This window comes from Heterodontus francisci, chromosome 3 (assembly GCF_036365525.1).
Source record: "Heterodontus francisci isolate sHetFra1 chromosome 3, sHetFra1.hap1, whole genome shotgun sequence".
Taxonomy (NCBI): domain Eukaryota; kingdom Metazoa; phylum Chordata; class Chondrichthyes; order Heterodontiformes; family Heterodontidae; genus Heterodontus; species Heterodontus francisci.
This window is the reverse complement of record NC_090373.1, coordinates 80,364,750-80,378,965: the sequence shown is the minus strand read 5'-3', so window position 1 is coordinate 80,378,965 and position 14,216 is coordinate 80,364,750. Positions and strand designations below refer to the sequence as shown.

The window sequence follows — 14,216 nt, the reverse complement described above, 5'->3', positions numbered from 1 at the left end:
AGTTGTGGACAAGGGGAGCCAGTTTGGAGTGCCCACAAACCAAAGAATGAGGCAGGATCCAGAAGCCATTCAGGGGTGGAGGATCAACTGAGGTGCAACTGAATGCTGTCTTGCGGAAGCAATGGGCTGAAGGGGAAAAAAGAATTGACCATGAGCCAGCAAAGGGTGATCCTGATGCTCAATGGAGGTGTGTAGTAGCCTCAAGTGTTAGCAGTACACTTAACTGCATCCAGTGGACCATCAAAGGAGTGATGCCCGGTGAAACCCAGGGACCAGAGCAGTCAAGTCCAGGGAACTAGGGCTGGGTGAATGGATAATCCATAAGGTCAGTGCAAATGAGGGAGCTGATTGGAGGAATAGCTATAGGGTGGTAAGGATCACACAAGATCAGGAGCAGCAGCAAGACCTTCAGGAGGCAGTCCAAACCAGTCCAGTGACAGCTAATTTCAGAGTTCTGAAGGACAAGGTCATGAGAAGTATGTGTATAGCAGCAAAGCAGAAAGCATTCAATATTGTGGCAGCAGCATCCAGAGCAAGATGGGACCAGCAAGAGTGGATCAGAGCTAGCTCAGTGTAGAGTGAAAAGGCCCAGAGGAGGCCCAGAAACTGGTCCCACAGAAATAGGCCAGGTAGTGGAACAGAGGCAGATCAGCAGAGAATATAGTCTCAGTAAAAAGTGGTGGTCACAGTAAAGTTCAGAAGTCAGCAGAGAAATGAGATTTGGCTCAAGAGATTTCTGCCCAGGATTGAATATAGCAGTAGAGTAAAGCTGAGAATCCAGCACTGCAGTTATGCAGTTATCCAGAAGGTCTGTACATAACACCAGTAGGTGGGGGATGGGCACTGTGGACTGGAAGAGGTTACCTTAAATTTGACGAGATTGCATGGCAGAACAGAATCACAACAGCTGAATTAATCAACTGCCGGCGCACAGTGGCAGCAGTGTGTACCATCTACAAGATGCACTGCAGCAACTCACCAAGGCTCCTTCGACAGCATCTTCCAAACCTGTGACCTCTACCACCGAGAAGGATAAGGGCAGCAGATACATGGGAACACCACTACCTGCAAATTCCCCTCCAAGCCATACACCGTCCTGATTTGGAACTATATCGCCGTTCCTTCACTGTCACTGGGTCAAAATCCTGGAACTCCCTTCCTAACAGCACTGTTGGTGTACTTACACCACATGGACTGCAGCGATTCAAGAAGGCAGCTCACCACTACCTTCGCAAGGGCAATTAGGGATGGGCAATAAATTCTGGCCTTGCCAGCGATGCCCACATCCTGTGAAATAAAAAAAAGACAATCTAGTCAAGCACTGTAGGTACTGTCCTGATGTCAGTAAAATCCAGGAAATCAAATGTGAGCAGAGTCACAGATGTCAAAAAGAGCACTGAAAGAAACACCAAACAAGGAGGGTTGTGGGATGGACAATGTGCAATTGAACTAAAATATACCCAATATTGGAGTCAGCTGCATTTAAGTGGTGGGGTGGGGGGGGGGGGGGGGGGGGGAGGATTGGGGATGGTGAGGAGTGAAAAGAATGACAATAAATGGTCAAGTATAGAGTTACAAAGAAGGGACTCAGTAGAGAGGTGTCAACCTGGTTATTATCTTGACAGCATAGATAACAGAGACAGGTATGCTTTACTAAAATTCTTTTAAATAGCTTATTTCACCACAGTTCATTTAACTTGTTTCCTCTTTTATTTCTTCTTTCATTTTTGATTGTTTTATTGATCAAGTCCCTTTTCCTGTGCACACATATATTCCTTTCATGAGCTTCACTGGCAATGTTTTATTTTCATTTTCACCCTCTTCTCACCACACTATTTCTTTTTTAAAAATCAGGTAATCAATGTTGTGGATGAGGGATGAGGTGAAAGTTAAAAGATAACAATTATTTAGACCTGCAGCTAGCTGAGGAGGAAAACCATTAATATCACTGACATTGTGTGGTCTTGGATGAAGAGGCAAGATTAACTGACACTAAAGGAGAATGGAAGTGATTATTTTGCTAAGATTAAGTAGGGGTGGGGGTGGGAGGGATGTGGGGGACCAAATAGATGAGACTACTCTCATTGCTGGCACTGATGATGGATGTGACTAGATTTGGGCTGACACTCTAGTTATAATAGTTAAAATCTATTTCATGGCTTACACAATGATGGATGCAGTAATTTGACAGGAAATGAAGTGCAACACAAAACTAGAATTGAATTAAATAAGTCAGCACAGCCACAGATGTTTAGTCAAGGATAATATGTAATCTTTTTCTTGTCTTTCTAGGTGTAGTCAAAAAGACTTTGCCTTAGAATTCATGCACACTGGCTTATCTTGTCTTGCTAACTGAAATAGGCTAGCACGTCCTTTTTATTGTATGACCCATTGAATTTCTTGTGCTTTGGTCACTGTTACGATCAAGTGACGAGGGGTTGGAGGGCTCCCTCTTTTCCCTCTCCTTGTTTGACCACACCAGGTTTATTTCTTTTTTTAAATTGATATACTTGCCAATTCAGTGAGTGTTTAACTGTTTACGGGGTATGATAATAAAAAGAACCAATTGGACAAGTCTTCTCACGTTTAACAGAGAAAGAGGTTAGTTTTATTGCACTTAAACTGATCTAAGTAAAATAATAAAACATGCTCCAACTTTCACACACACAAATAGGTTGCAGAGTGGGGAAGGATAGATTGGTCGAATTATAGTTCAGAGAAATAAAAGGAATATACAGTCTGTGGAGGTTGGTGATGCGTATGGCTTCAGGCTGAATTCAGTGGTTGTGCGACTTTCCTTTGGTGGTTCTTCGGCTTTTGCAAGGCAGCAATGCAGCTGAATTCCTTCAAGGGAGCCTCCATCTGTTCTTTCTGGAACTTTCTCCTAAACAACGCAGTAGCTACACCCGCAGACTTAAGTCTTTAAGCACAGTGAATATTAATCGGTGAACAGACTAGCACAATCAAACACAGATCAATTAAATCACTGAACACTACAGTCTGCAGTAGGGAATATGCCTTGGTGCTCACAGTTAGCAGGCAGAGTTCGAAGCTTGCAAGGTTTGAGTGGTTCATCTCCACCAGTTTTATATTCAGACTTCCAATTGGCGGATTAAAAAAATCATTTGACACAGCACATTTTCATGATAGTAAGCCAAAGACTTGCAGGTTGATAGGTAAATTGGCCATTATAAATTGCCCCTAGTATAGGTAGGTGGTAGGGGAATTGAGGGAAGGTAGGGATGTGAGAGGGTAATGGGATTAATGTAGGATTAGTATAAATGGGTGGTTGACGGTTGGCACAGACTCGATGGGCCGAAGGGCCTGTTTCCATGCTGTATCTCTAAAAAAAAACACTTAAGTTTTGCCATGACTTTATTATTCTTTTAACTTTGAAGACAATGCAAAACAAGTTCACTGAAGGAATGTGAACAGATGAGGGTTGGATCAAATTTAAAATTAAAACAGAGCAAAGTTCTGGCTGAAGAAATTCAGAGTGCCCGATTTAACTGTGGATTTTGAATGAGCTAAAATTTCATCCAGAGTCTTTTTATCGGAAAACTTCCTATTGACTGGTTTCCAAAGTGTGGATTACAGTACATCAGTCATATCAACTCAGTATTTCTATGATCCTCTTTAAAAAGGCATGAAATGCTTTTTCAATCAAAAGCTAATATTGGGTTTATTCAGACATTGAATACAAAGGCATTAAGTTGATTAGAAAATGTGTTTTCATTAATTTTTAATGTCATGAGCTGAATATTCACCATGGAGGCGTAAAACAGGATCCGGGTCTGTTTTGGGGTCAGAAATCCACCTCCAGTGGGTAACTGATTGAAGTTCAAATTTTCTCAGGGGTGAGCCCTCAATTGATATGGAGACGGGTTTTCTGTCCATTTAGAGCCAGAGGGGGGTGGAGGAGTGGGTAGATGAAATATGGGACTCATTTAGACTCCCATGGCAGCCATCACTGAGGCTGCTGGTTGTCCTGAGGGAGAAATCTGCAGTTTGTGCCAAAGCCTTCCACTGCACCAGAGGGAAGCGAGATGTCACAGGGAAGCCAGAGACCTGGCACCTGGAGCAGGGCAGACCACTGATGCCAACCTGGATCTAATGCTGGAGGCTGTGAGGGAGAGGAGGGAGATTCTCTTCCCAGAGGGTGGCAGGAAGTTGCGGAGGACAAAGGAGTCATGGCAGCTGCCAGGAAAGCGAGCACACCCATGGAGGAAGCTCTTGCGATGGTCGCAGCCCAGTTGGAAGTTGAGAGAGTGGAAGTCCTTCCTGTTGATGGATCTCACTGGCCAGTGACTGGCCATATGGGTCGAATTGATAATGTTCTGCACCTGGGGGAATCTAGCGATGAAGGCTGAATCTAATGCCCTATGTCCCTACGAGGCGTTAATTGAGTGTGCTGTCCAGCTTTGGTAAAGAGGGCATCAGTGACCAGTGAGATGCAGTGGTGTGCAACCATTTTTGAGATGCCACTAAGGTCTGTAGCCGATCCTTGGAAGGAGCCAGAAGTGAAAAAGTTCAAGGCCGCAGTGACTTTGACGGCAACTGGTAGGGCATGGTGACCAGTGCTGCGAGGTACGAGGGCTTCGGCGACAAGTGCACGGATGTCTGTGACCATCTGCCTGGAGAGTCATAGTTTCCTGCAGCACTGTTTCTTGGTCACCTCTAGGTAGGTCTTTCTTCGGCGGTTGATCCTCTGTTGAGGGTTTGGCCTCCGTTGCTTTCCTGCCCTTCTTTCCTCTCCTGTGCTCTCCTGAGGCCCTGGGTTCTGCCCTTCCTGTAAAAGGTGTTGCCCATCATTGTGATTGGGCTCAAAATCTGACAGTCGTGTCCCCATTACCAGCCTCTGCCTGCCTCAGATGGCTGCCTAATTGTCCTTCGCAGCCTTGCCCCCTGCTCCTCTGACCCTGAGATGCCAATGGGTGCTGACCCTGTTCAATGCCTGGGTGTTGAGTACTCGCTCTCCTTAACCACCTTATTGACCTGTCCTGCTACCTTCAGGGATCTGTGCATATTCACTCCAAGGTCCCTCACTTCTTCTACACTTCTCAGTATTTTCCCATTAACCGTGTATTCCTTTGCCTTGTTTGACCTCCCCAAATGCATCACATCACACTTCTCCAAGTTGAATTCCACTTGCCACTTTTCTGCCCATCTGACCAGACCATCAATATCTTCCGGCACCCTACAGCTATCCTCCTCGCTATCTACCACATGGCCAATCTTTGTGTCATCTGCAAACCTCTTGATCATGCCCCCTACATTTACATCCAAATCGTTAATATATACCACAAAAATGCAGGGGACCCACTACTGAGCCCTGTGGAACGCCACTGGAAACAGCCCTCCAGTCGCTAAAACACCCGTCAACAATTACCCTTTGTTTCCTGCCACTGAGCCAATTTTGCATTCACTTTGCTGCATTTCCCTGGATCCCATGGGATTTTATTTTTTTAACCAGTCTGCCATGTGGGACCTTGTCAAAAGCCTTGCTCAAATCCATGTAGACCACATCAACTACATTACCCTCATCTATCTTCCTTGTTACTTCACAGAATCAAGAATAATACAGTGCAGAAGAGGCCTTTCGGCCCATCGAGTCTGCACCAATGCATTAAAACACCTGACCTGTCTACCTAATCCCATTTGCCAGCACTTGGCCCATAGCCTTGAATGTTATGACGTGCCAAGTGCTCATCCAGGTACTTTTTAAAGGATGTGAGGCAACCTGCATCTACCACCCTCCCAGGCAGGGCATTCCAGACCATCACCACCCTCTGGGTAAAAAAGTTCTTCCTCAAGTCCCCCTTAAACCTCCCGCCCTCACCTTAAATTTGTGACCCCTCGTAACTGACCCTTCAACTAAGGGGAACAGCTGCTCCCTATCCACCCTGTCCATGCCCCTCATAATCTTGTACACCTTGATCAGGTCACCCCTCAGTCTTCTTTGCTCCAGTGAAAACAACCCAAGCCTATCCAACCTCTCTTCATAGCTTAAATATTCCATCCCAGGCAACATCCTGGTGAATCGCCTCTGCACCCCCTCCAATGCAATCACATCCTTCCTGTAATGTGGCGACCAGAATTGCACACAATACTCCAGCTGTGGCCTTACCAAAGTTCTGTACAACTCCAACATGACCTCCCTGCTTTTGTAATCTATGCCTCGATTGATAAAGGCAAGTGTCCCATGTGCCTTTTTCACCACCCTATTAACCTGCCCTTCTGCCTTCAGAGATCTATGGACAAACATGCCAAGGTCCCTTTGTTCCTCAGAACTTCCCAGTGTCAGGCCATTCATCAAATACTTCTGTGTCACATTACTCCTTCCAAAGTGTATCACCTCACACTTTTCAGCGTTAAATTCCATCTGCCACTTTTCTGCCCATTAGACCATCCCATCTATATCTTCCTTTAACCTAAGACACTCCACCTCACTGTTAACCACTCGACCAATCTTTGTGTCATCCGCGAACTTACTGATCCTACCCCCCACATTGTCATCTATGTCGTTTATATAAATGACAAACAATAGGGGACCCAGCACAGATCCCTGTGGTACGCCACTGGACACTGGCTTCAAGTCACTAAAACAGCCATCTGTCATCACTCTCTGTCTCCTACAGCCCATTTTGAATCCACCTTATCAAGTTACCTTGTATCCCATGTGCATTTGCTTTCTTGGTAAGTCTCCCATGTGGGACCTTGTCAAGGCTTTGCTAAAATCCATGTAAACTACATCAACTGCACTACCCTCATCTGCACACCTGGTCACATGCTCAAAAAATTCAATCAAATTTGTTAGGCATGACCTCCCTCTGACAAAGCCATGCTGACTATTCCTAATCAAATTTTGCCTCTCCAAGTGGAGATAGATTCGCTCCTTCAGAATTTTCTCCAATAGTTTCCATACCACTGACGTGAGACTCACTGGTCTGTAGTTCCCTGGCTTATCTCTACAACCTTTCTTAAATAGTTGGACCACATTAGCTGTTCTCTAGTCCTCTGGCACCTCCCCTGTGGCCAGAGAGGTATTAAAAATTAGGGTCAGAGCCCCTGCAATCTCCACCCTCGTCTCCCACAGCATCCTGGGACACAAATCATCCGGACCTGGAGATTTGTCCACTTTTAAGCCTTCCAAAACCTCCAATACCTTGTCACTCCCTATGACAATTTGCTTAAGAACTTCACAGTCTCTCTCTCTAAGTTCCATATCTATATCCTCATTCTCTTGGGTGAAGACAGATGTGAAGTATTCATTCAACATCCTACCAATGTCCTCTGGCTGCACCCACAAATTTCCCACTTGGTCCCTAATGGGTCCTACTCTTTCCCTGGTTATCCTCTTCCCATTGATATACTTATAGAATATCTTGGGATTTTCCCTACTTTTACCAGCCAGAGCTTTCTCATATCCCCTCTTTGCTCTCCTAATTGCTTTCTTAAGCTCCATCCTGCACTTTCTGTATTCCACTAATGCGTCCATTGATTTGCTCTCCTTATATTTGCTAAAAGACTCTCTTTTCCTTCTCATCATACCCTGAATGTTTCTGTTCATCCATGGTTCTCTGGGCTTGTTGTTCCTACCTATTACCCTGGAGGCAACATGTTGGGCCTGTACCCTCCCCATTTCCTTTTTGAATGCCCCCCACTGCTCTTCTGTAGATTTCCCAACAAGTAACTCTTTCCAGTCTATCTTGGCCAGATCCTGCCTTATTTTACTAAAATTTGCTCTCCCCCAATCCAAAACCTATTTTTGCAACTTGTCTATTTCTTTCTCCATAACAAGCTTAAATTGTACCATGTTATGGTCACTATCACCAAAATGCACCCCCACCAACACATCAACCACCTGTCCGACTTCATTCCCCAGAATTAGGTCCAGCACTGCACCCTCCCTTGTTGGATCCTCTACATATTGGGCTAAAAAGTTCTCCTGTATACATTTTAAGAACTCCACTCCATCTAAGCTCTTAACACGATGACTATCCCAATTAATGTTGGGAAAGTTGAAATCACGTAATATAATTACCCTATTATTTTTACACACCTCTGCAAATTACGCACATATTTGTTCCTCAGTTTCCTGCTGACTATCTTGGGGTCTATAATAAACACCTAGCAATGTGGCTGTCCCTTTTTTATTCCTAAACTCTACCCATAAAGCTTCATTTGATGCCCCCTCCAAGATATCATCTCTCCTTACTGCAGTAACTAACTCCTTAACTAATATTGCAATGCCCCCTCCTCTTTTACCCCCTCCTCTGTCTCGCCTGAAGATTCTATATCCCGGGATATTGAGCTGCCAATCCTGCCCCTCCCTCAACCATGTCTCCGTGATGGCTGCAATATCACAATTCCACGTGTCAATCATTGCCCTTAACTCATCTGTTTTACCTGCAATACTCCTGGCATTAAAGTAGAGGCCTTCCAGCCTGGTCTTACTCCCTTGAAACTTACTTCCGCTGTATTCCCTCTGACTTGTTTGCTTTCCTGTGCTCAGCTGTGCCCCTATTCTGCTAGGAGTCTGTGTCCCCTCCCCCTGCCAAATTAGTTTAAACTCCTCCCAACAGCACTAGCAAACCCGCCAGCAAGGATGTTAGTCCCCCTCTGGTTCCGATGTAGACCGTCCCGCTTGTACAGGTCCCACCTTCCCCAGAAACGGTCCCAGTGGTCCAGGAATCTAAAACCCTCCCTCCTGCACCAACTCTTAAGCCACGCATTCATCTGTGCTATTCTCTTATTTCTATACTCGCTAGCACGTGGCACTGGGTGTAATCCAGAGATTACAACCCGAGAGGTCCTACTTTTTAGTCTACTGCCTAACTCCCTGAATTCTTGATGCAAGACCTCATCCCTCTTTCTACCTATGTCATTGGTACCAACATGTACCATGACCTCTGCCTTATCACCCTCTCCCTTCAGGATGCCCTGCAGCCATTCAGTGACATCCCGGACTCTGGCACCAGGGAGGCAACACACTATCCTGGAGTTACGTTGATGGCCACAGTAGCGCCTATCTGTTCCCCTGACTATAGAATCCCCTATTACTATTGCACTTCCTCTCTTTCCCCCTTCCTGTGCAGACAGGCTGCTTGCGGTGCCAGAAGCTTGGCTCTGTCCGCACTCCCTGGAGAAACCAGCCTCATCAGCCTCCAAAATGGAATGCCGATTTGCAAGCGGGACCCCAGGGGACTCCTGAACTACCTGCCTGTTTCTCTTGGACTGCCTGGTGGTCACCCATTCCCTTCCTTCCTCAAGTCCCTTCAGCTGCGGTGTGACCACCTCTCCATACGTGCTATCCACAATGCTCTCAGACTCACGGATGCTCCATAGTGTTTCCAGCCGCCGTTCCAGCTCTGAAACTCGAGCTTCCAGGAGCTGCAGCTGGACACACTTCCTGCACACATGCTGGTCCCGGGGACTGGAAATGTTCCCGGATTCCCACATGCAGCAAGAGGAACAAACCACGGCTTCAAGCTCTCCTGCCATGACTAAACCCTTTAAATTTAAAACTATAGAAGATTATAATTAAAAAATCAATTAAGTCTTGCTAAAACAATGACTTACAATTCAATCCACTTTGAAAAATACCCACCAGGACTTACTCACCAGTCAGCTGTGCTCTTTGGAAGCTCTTGGCTCCCCTCACTCTGAGGACAGGTAGGAAATGAATGGAGCTCCTCGCTCCCTCCTCACCGAACTTCCACGGTTACCAAACTTCCACTATAGCACACTAATGCAACCCAAGTCAGCACTCTAGTGCACTACTTCTTCAAAACAATTTGATCAAGTCGGTCAAACAAGATCTTCCTTTTACAAATCCATACTGACTATCCTTTATTAACTATGCCTTTCTAAGTGACAGTTTATCCTGTCTCTTAGAATAGATTTCCAATAATTTACCCACTACTGACGTTAGAGTGACTGGCCTGTAATTTTCTGATCTATCCTCTGCTCCCTTTTTAAACAGAGGTACAAAGTTAGCAGTTCTCCAATCCAATGAGGACTGGAAAATGATGGTCAGACCTTCTGCTATTTCCTCTCTTGCTTCTTTTAACTGCCTAGGGTACATTGCTTTGATTAGTCAACAACACTATTATTGTTGTATCACGTGACTACCAGGCTGGTGGCAGACAAACTAGATTTCTTTCTTCGTCAAGCAATTCTTATGTTCCTAAAGACTAACTTTGTCCAGTACCTCATAGACTAGTTAGCTTTGGGATCCAGGTATGCTGACTGACATGAATGTCGGTGCTTCACAATGTCTTCACAAAAACTTTCTTTTTTTAATGTCATCACTGCAAAGTTACTTTAATTTATTCTTCACGAATATATATCAAGCAGTACAACGGACTTTGGGATGTTATGCGGTGCTATATGAATAAAGTATACTTTCTAGAAATTGTTCATTGCTTATGGACATGGTAATAGCTAGACTAAAAAAAAAACTTAAACAAATAGGTTCACATATATAAAAGGTTCACAGTTATTTGCTTTGGCTTTACATTGTCATGTTCTGTTTCATATTGCTCAATGTTTCCTCATATGAGTCACTATTTTAATCACTGTTACTGATTTGTAAACAATTTACTGCAGTGTATTCCTTAAGAGTTCAGCTCCTTTATTAAAACAACGAAGTTTGGACTGAATTGTCCGATGGAATTTTACAAATTTGGTGTGAAAGAGGAATTAACATTTATGTTGGCCTTACCTCCATGACCCTTCTTATGATCATCTTTAGCATGACGTGCCTTTCCCAGCTTCATTCCTGAGAAAACTCCTTTGCCACTTGTTCTGTAAAACAAGCAGTTATAATGTAAATTGTATTCATATTCAACAGGCTTGTATTGCTTTGATGTATTCATCCTTTTCTGGAGTTTCTGCTTGATTACGTTGTTTTTTTGCAGTGCAATTGGGTCAAAGTTGGTGAAAAGATTGCTGAATTTTAAGCACAATTTGCATTTAGTGCAACTTGAGTTTCTGCGATATTTTGCGCTAGTTTTAAAAACATCATGCTGGAAGCAGACCCCACCTACAAAACTGGACATGCACCCAGGGTGAGTTCATCAGCATTGGGAGTTTCTGCTAATTGTGTTTGTTTGCAGGTCTTCAGGGAGGCTTTAACAATTAAGATGATTATTTTAGGTGGAACGGTAAATTTTAAGAGCTTTTGAATGTAATTTTTGTTTTAGTTTACTAAGAAACTGATGACTGTACCTCAGTGTGATTAACAATGTTTATGATAAAACCTATTTTCAGCTGTTTTAATTAATCTTCACCGAGTTGCCACTTTTTAATTTTTTAAACCTAAAATTAAAAAATAACATTTTTAAATGCTGCCCTATTGTGCTGGATCATTGCAGATTTTCCATTTAGCAATATGCAAACGAGTTGCAGCTGAAACTTGGGGGGGAAAACACTTTTCAAAACGGGTGCAATTTTTGGTGCAGTTTAAATTGGCAATTGCACCCAAAGCAGAAACTATGTCTCCATATGTTTACTTTTTATTGTGTGTCTTCTTAAAGGTGAAGACTGGACAACAGGGTGAGCAATTTTCATACACATTCATTTTATTCAGCGACAGCATCAAATACACAGAGTCATAGAGTTATACAGCACAGAAACAGGCCTTTCGGCCCATTGTGTCTGTGTCGGCCATCAAGCATCTATCTATTTGAATCCCATTTTCCAGTACTTGGCCCGTAGCCTTGTATGCTATGGCGTTTCAAGTGCTCATCTAAATATTTCTTAAATGTTGTGAGGGTTGCTGCCTCAACCACCTCTTCAGGTACTGCATTCCGGATTCCAACCACCCTCTGGGTGAAAAAATATTTCCTGAAATCCCCTCTAAACCTCCTGCCCCTTACCTTAAATCTATGCCCCCCCAGTTATTGACACCTCCGCTAAGGGAAAAAGTTTCTTCCTATCTATCCTCTCAATGCCCCTCATAATTTTGTACACCTCAATCATGTCCCCCCTCAGCCTTTTCTGCTCCAAGGAAAACAACCCTAGCCTATCCAGTCGCTCTTCATAGCTGAAATGCTCCAGTCCAGGCAACATCCTGGTGAATCTCCTCTGCACCCTCTCCAGTCCAATCACATCCTTCCTATAGTACTGTGACCAGAACTGTACACAGCACTCCAGCTATGGCCAAACTAGTGTTTTATACAGCTCCATCATAACCTCCCTGCTCTTATATTCTACATCTCAGCTAATAAAGGCAAGTATCCCATATGCCTTCCTAACCACCTTATCTACCTGTGCTGCTGGAGAGACTGGAGAGTTGGGCAGAGAAATGGCAGATGGAGTTCAATCAGGGCAAATGCGAGGTGATGCATTTTGGAAGATCCAATTCAAGAGTGAACTATACAGTAAATGGAAAAGTCCTGGGGAAAACTGATGTACAGAGAGATTTGGGTGTTCAGGTCCATTGTTCCCTGAAGGTGGCAACGCAGGTCAATAGAGTGGTCAAGAAGGCATACGGCATGCTTTCCTTCATCGGACGGGGTATTGAGTACAAGAGTTGGCAGGTCATGTTACAGTTGCATAGGACTTTGGTTCGGCCACATTTGGAATACTGCGTGCAGTTCTGGTCGCCACATTACCAAAAGGATGTGGATGCTTTGGAGAGGGTGCAGAGGAGGTTCACCAGGATGTTGCCTGGTATGGAGGGCGCTAGCTATGAAGAGAGGTTGAGTAGATTAGGATTATTTTCATTAGAAAGACGGAGGTTGAGGGGGGACCTGATTGAGGTGTACAAAATCATGAGAGGTGTAGACAGGGTGGATAGCAAGAAGCTTTTTCCCAGAGTGGGGGATTCAATTACAAGGGGACACGAGTTCAAAGTGAAAGGGGAAAAGTTTAGGGGGGATATGCATGGAAAGTTCTTTACGCAGAGGGTGGTGGGTGCCTGGAATGCATTACCAGCGGAGGTGGTAGACGCGGGAACGATAGCGTCTTTTAAGACGTATCTAGACAGATACATGAATGGGCAGGAAGTAAAGAGATACAGACCCTTAGAAAATAGGCGACAGGTTTAGATAGAGGATTTGGATCGGCGTAGGCTTGGAGGGCCGAAGGGCCTGTTCCTGTGCTGTAATTTTCTTTGTTCTTTGTTCTTTGCTGCCTTCAGTGATCCATGGACAATTACACCAAGGTCCCTCTGACCCTCTGTACTTCCTAGGATCCTACCATCCATTGTATATTCTCTTGCCTTGCTCGTCCTCCCAAAATGCATCAGCTCACACTTCTCAGGATTAAATTCCATCTGCCACTGCTCTGCCCATTTTACCATCCCATCTATATTGTCCTGTAATCTAAGGCTTTCCTCCTCACTATTTACGACACCACTAATTTTCGTGTCATCTGCGAACTTACTTATCATACCTCCTATATTCACGTCTAAATCATTAATGTACACTACAAACAGCAAGGGTCCCAGCACTGATCCCTGTGGTACACCATTGGTCACAGACTTCCACTCGCAAAAACAACCCTCGACCACCACCCTCTGCCTCCTGCCACTAAGCCAATTTTGGATCCAATTTGCCAAATTGCCCTGGATCCCATGGGCTGTTACCTTCTTAACCGATCTCCCATGTGGAACCTTGTCAAAAGCCTTACTGACGTCCATGTAGACTACATCAACTGCTTTACCCTCATCTACACATCTAGTCACCTCCTTGAAAAATTCAATCCAGTTTGCTAGACACACTCTCCCTGACAAAGTCATACTGACTATCCCTGATTAATCCCTGCCTCTCCAAGTGGAGATTAATCCTATCCCTCAGAAATTTTTCCAATAGTTTCCCTACCACTGATGTTAGACTCACCAGCCTGTAATTACCTGGTTTATCCCTACTACCCTTCTTAAATAATGGTACCACATTCGCTGTTCTCCAGTTCTCTGGTACCTCTCCTGGGGCCAGAAAGGATTTGAAAATTTGTGTCCGAGCCCCTGCTATCTCCTTCCTTGCCTCATATAACAGCCTGGGATATATCTCATCTGGACCTGGGGATTTATTCACTTTTAAGCCTGCTAAAACAGCTAATACTTCCTCTCTTTCAATGCTAATTTGTTCAAGTATATCACAATCCCCCTCTCTGATCTCCACATCGACATCGTCCTTCTCCATAGTGAACACAGATGAAAAGTAATCATTTAAAACCTCACCTGTGTCTTCTGGCTCCACACACAGATT

General features: G+C 44.4%; 1 protein-coding gene across 2 annotated transcripts in view; it reads right to left on the bottom strand.

The window, feature by feature from the left end:
* otofa (otoferlin a) overlaps positions 1 to 14,216 on the bottom strand; it is a 479,852-nt gene that overhangs the window by 155,314 nt on the left and 310,322 nt on the right. Inside the window, exon 6 of one of the 2 annotated variants that reach the window (XM_068017769.1) lies at positions 10,727 to 10,803. In XM_068017769.1, the coding sequence (XP_067873870.1) occupies positions 10,727 to 10,803 (77 nt within the window). Of the gene's footprint in view, positions 1 to 10,726; positions 10,804 to 14,216 lie in introns of those variants that run through there. The other variant, XM_068017778.1, reaches the window with a different exon arrangement.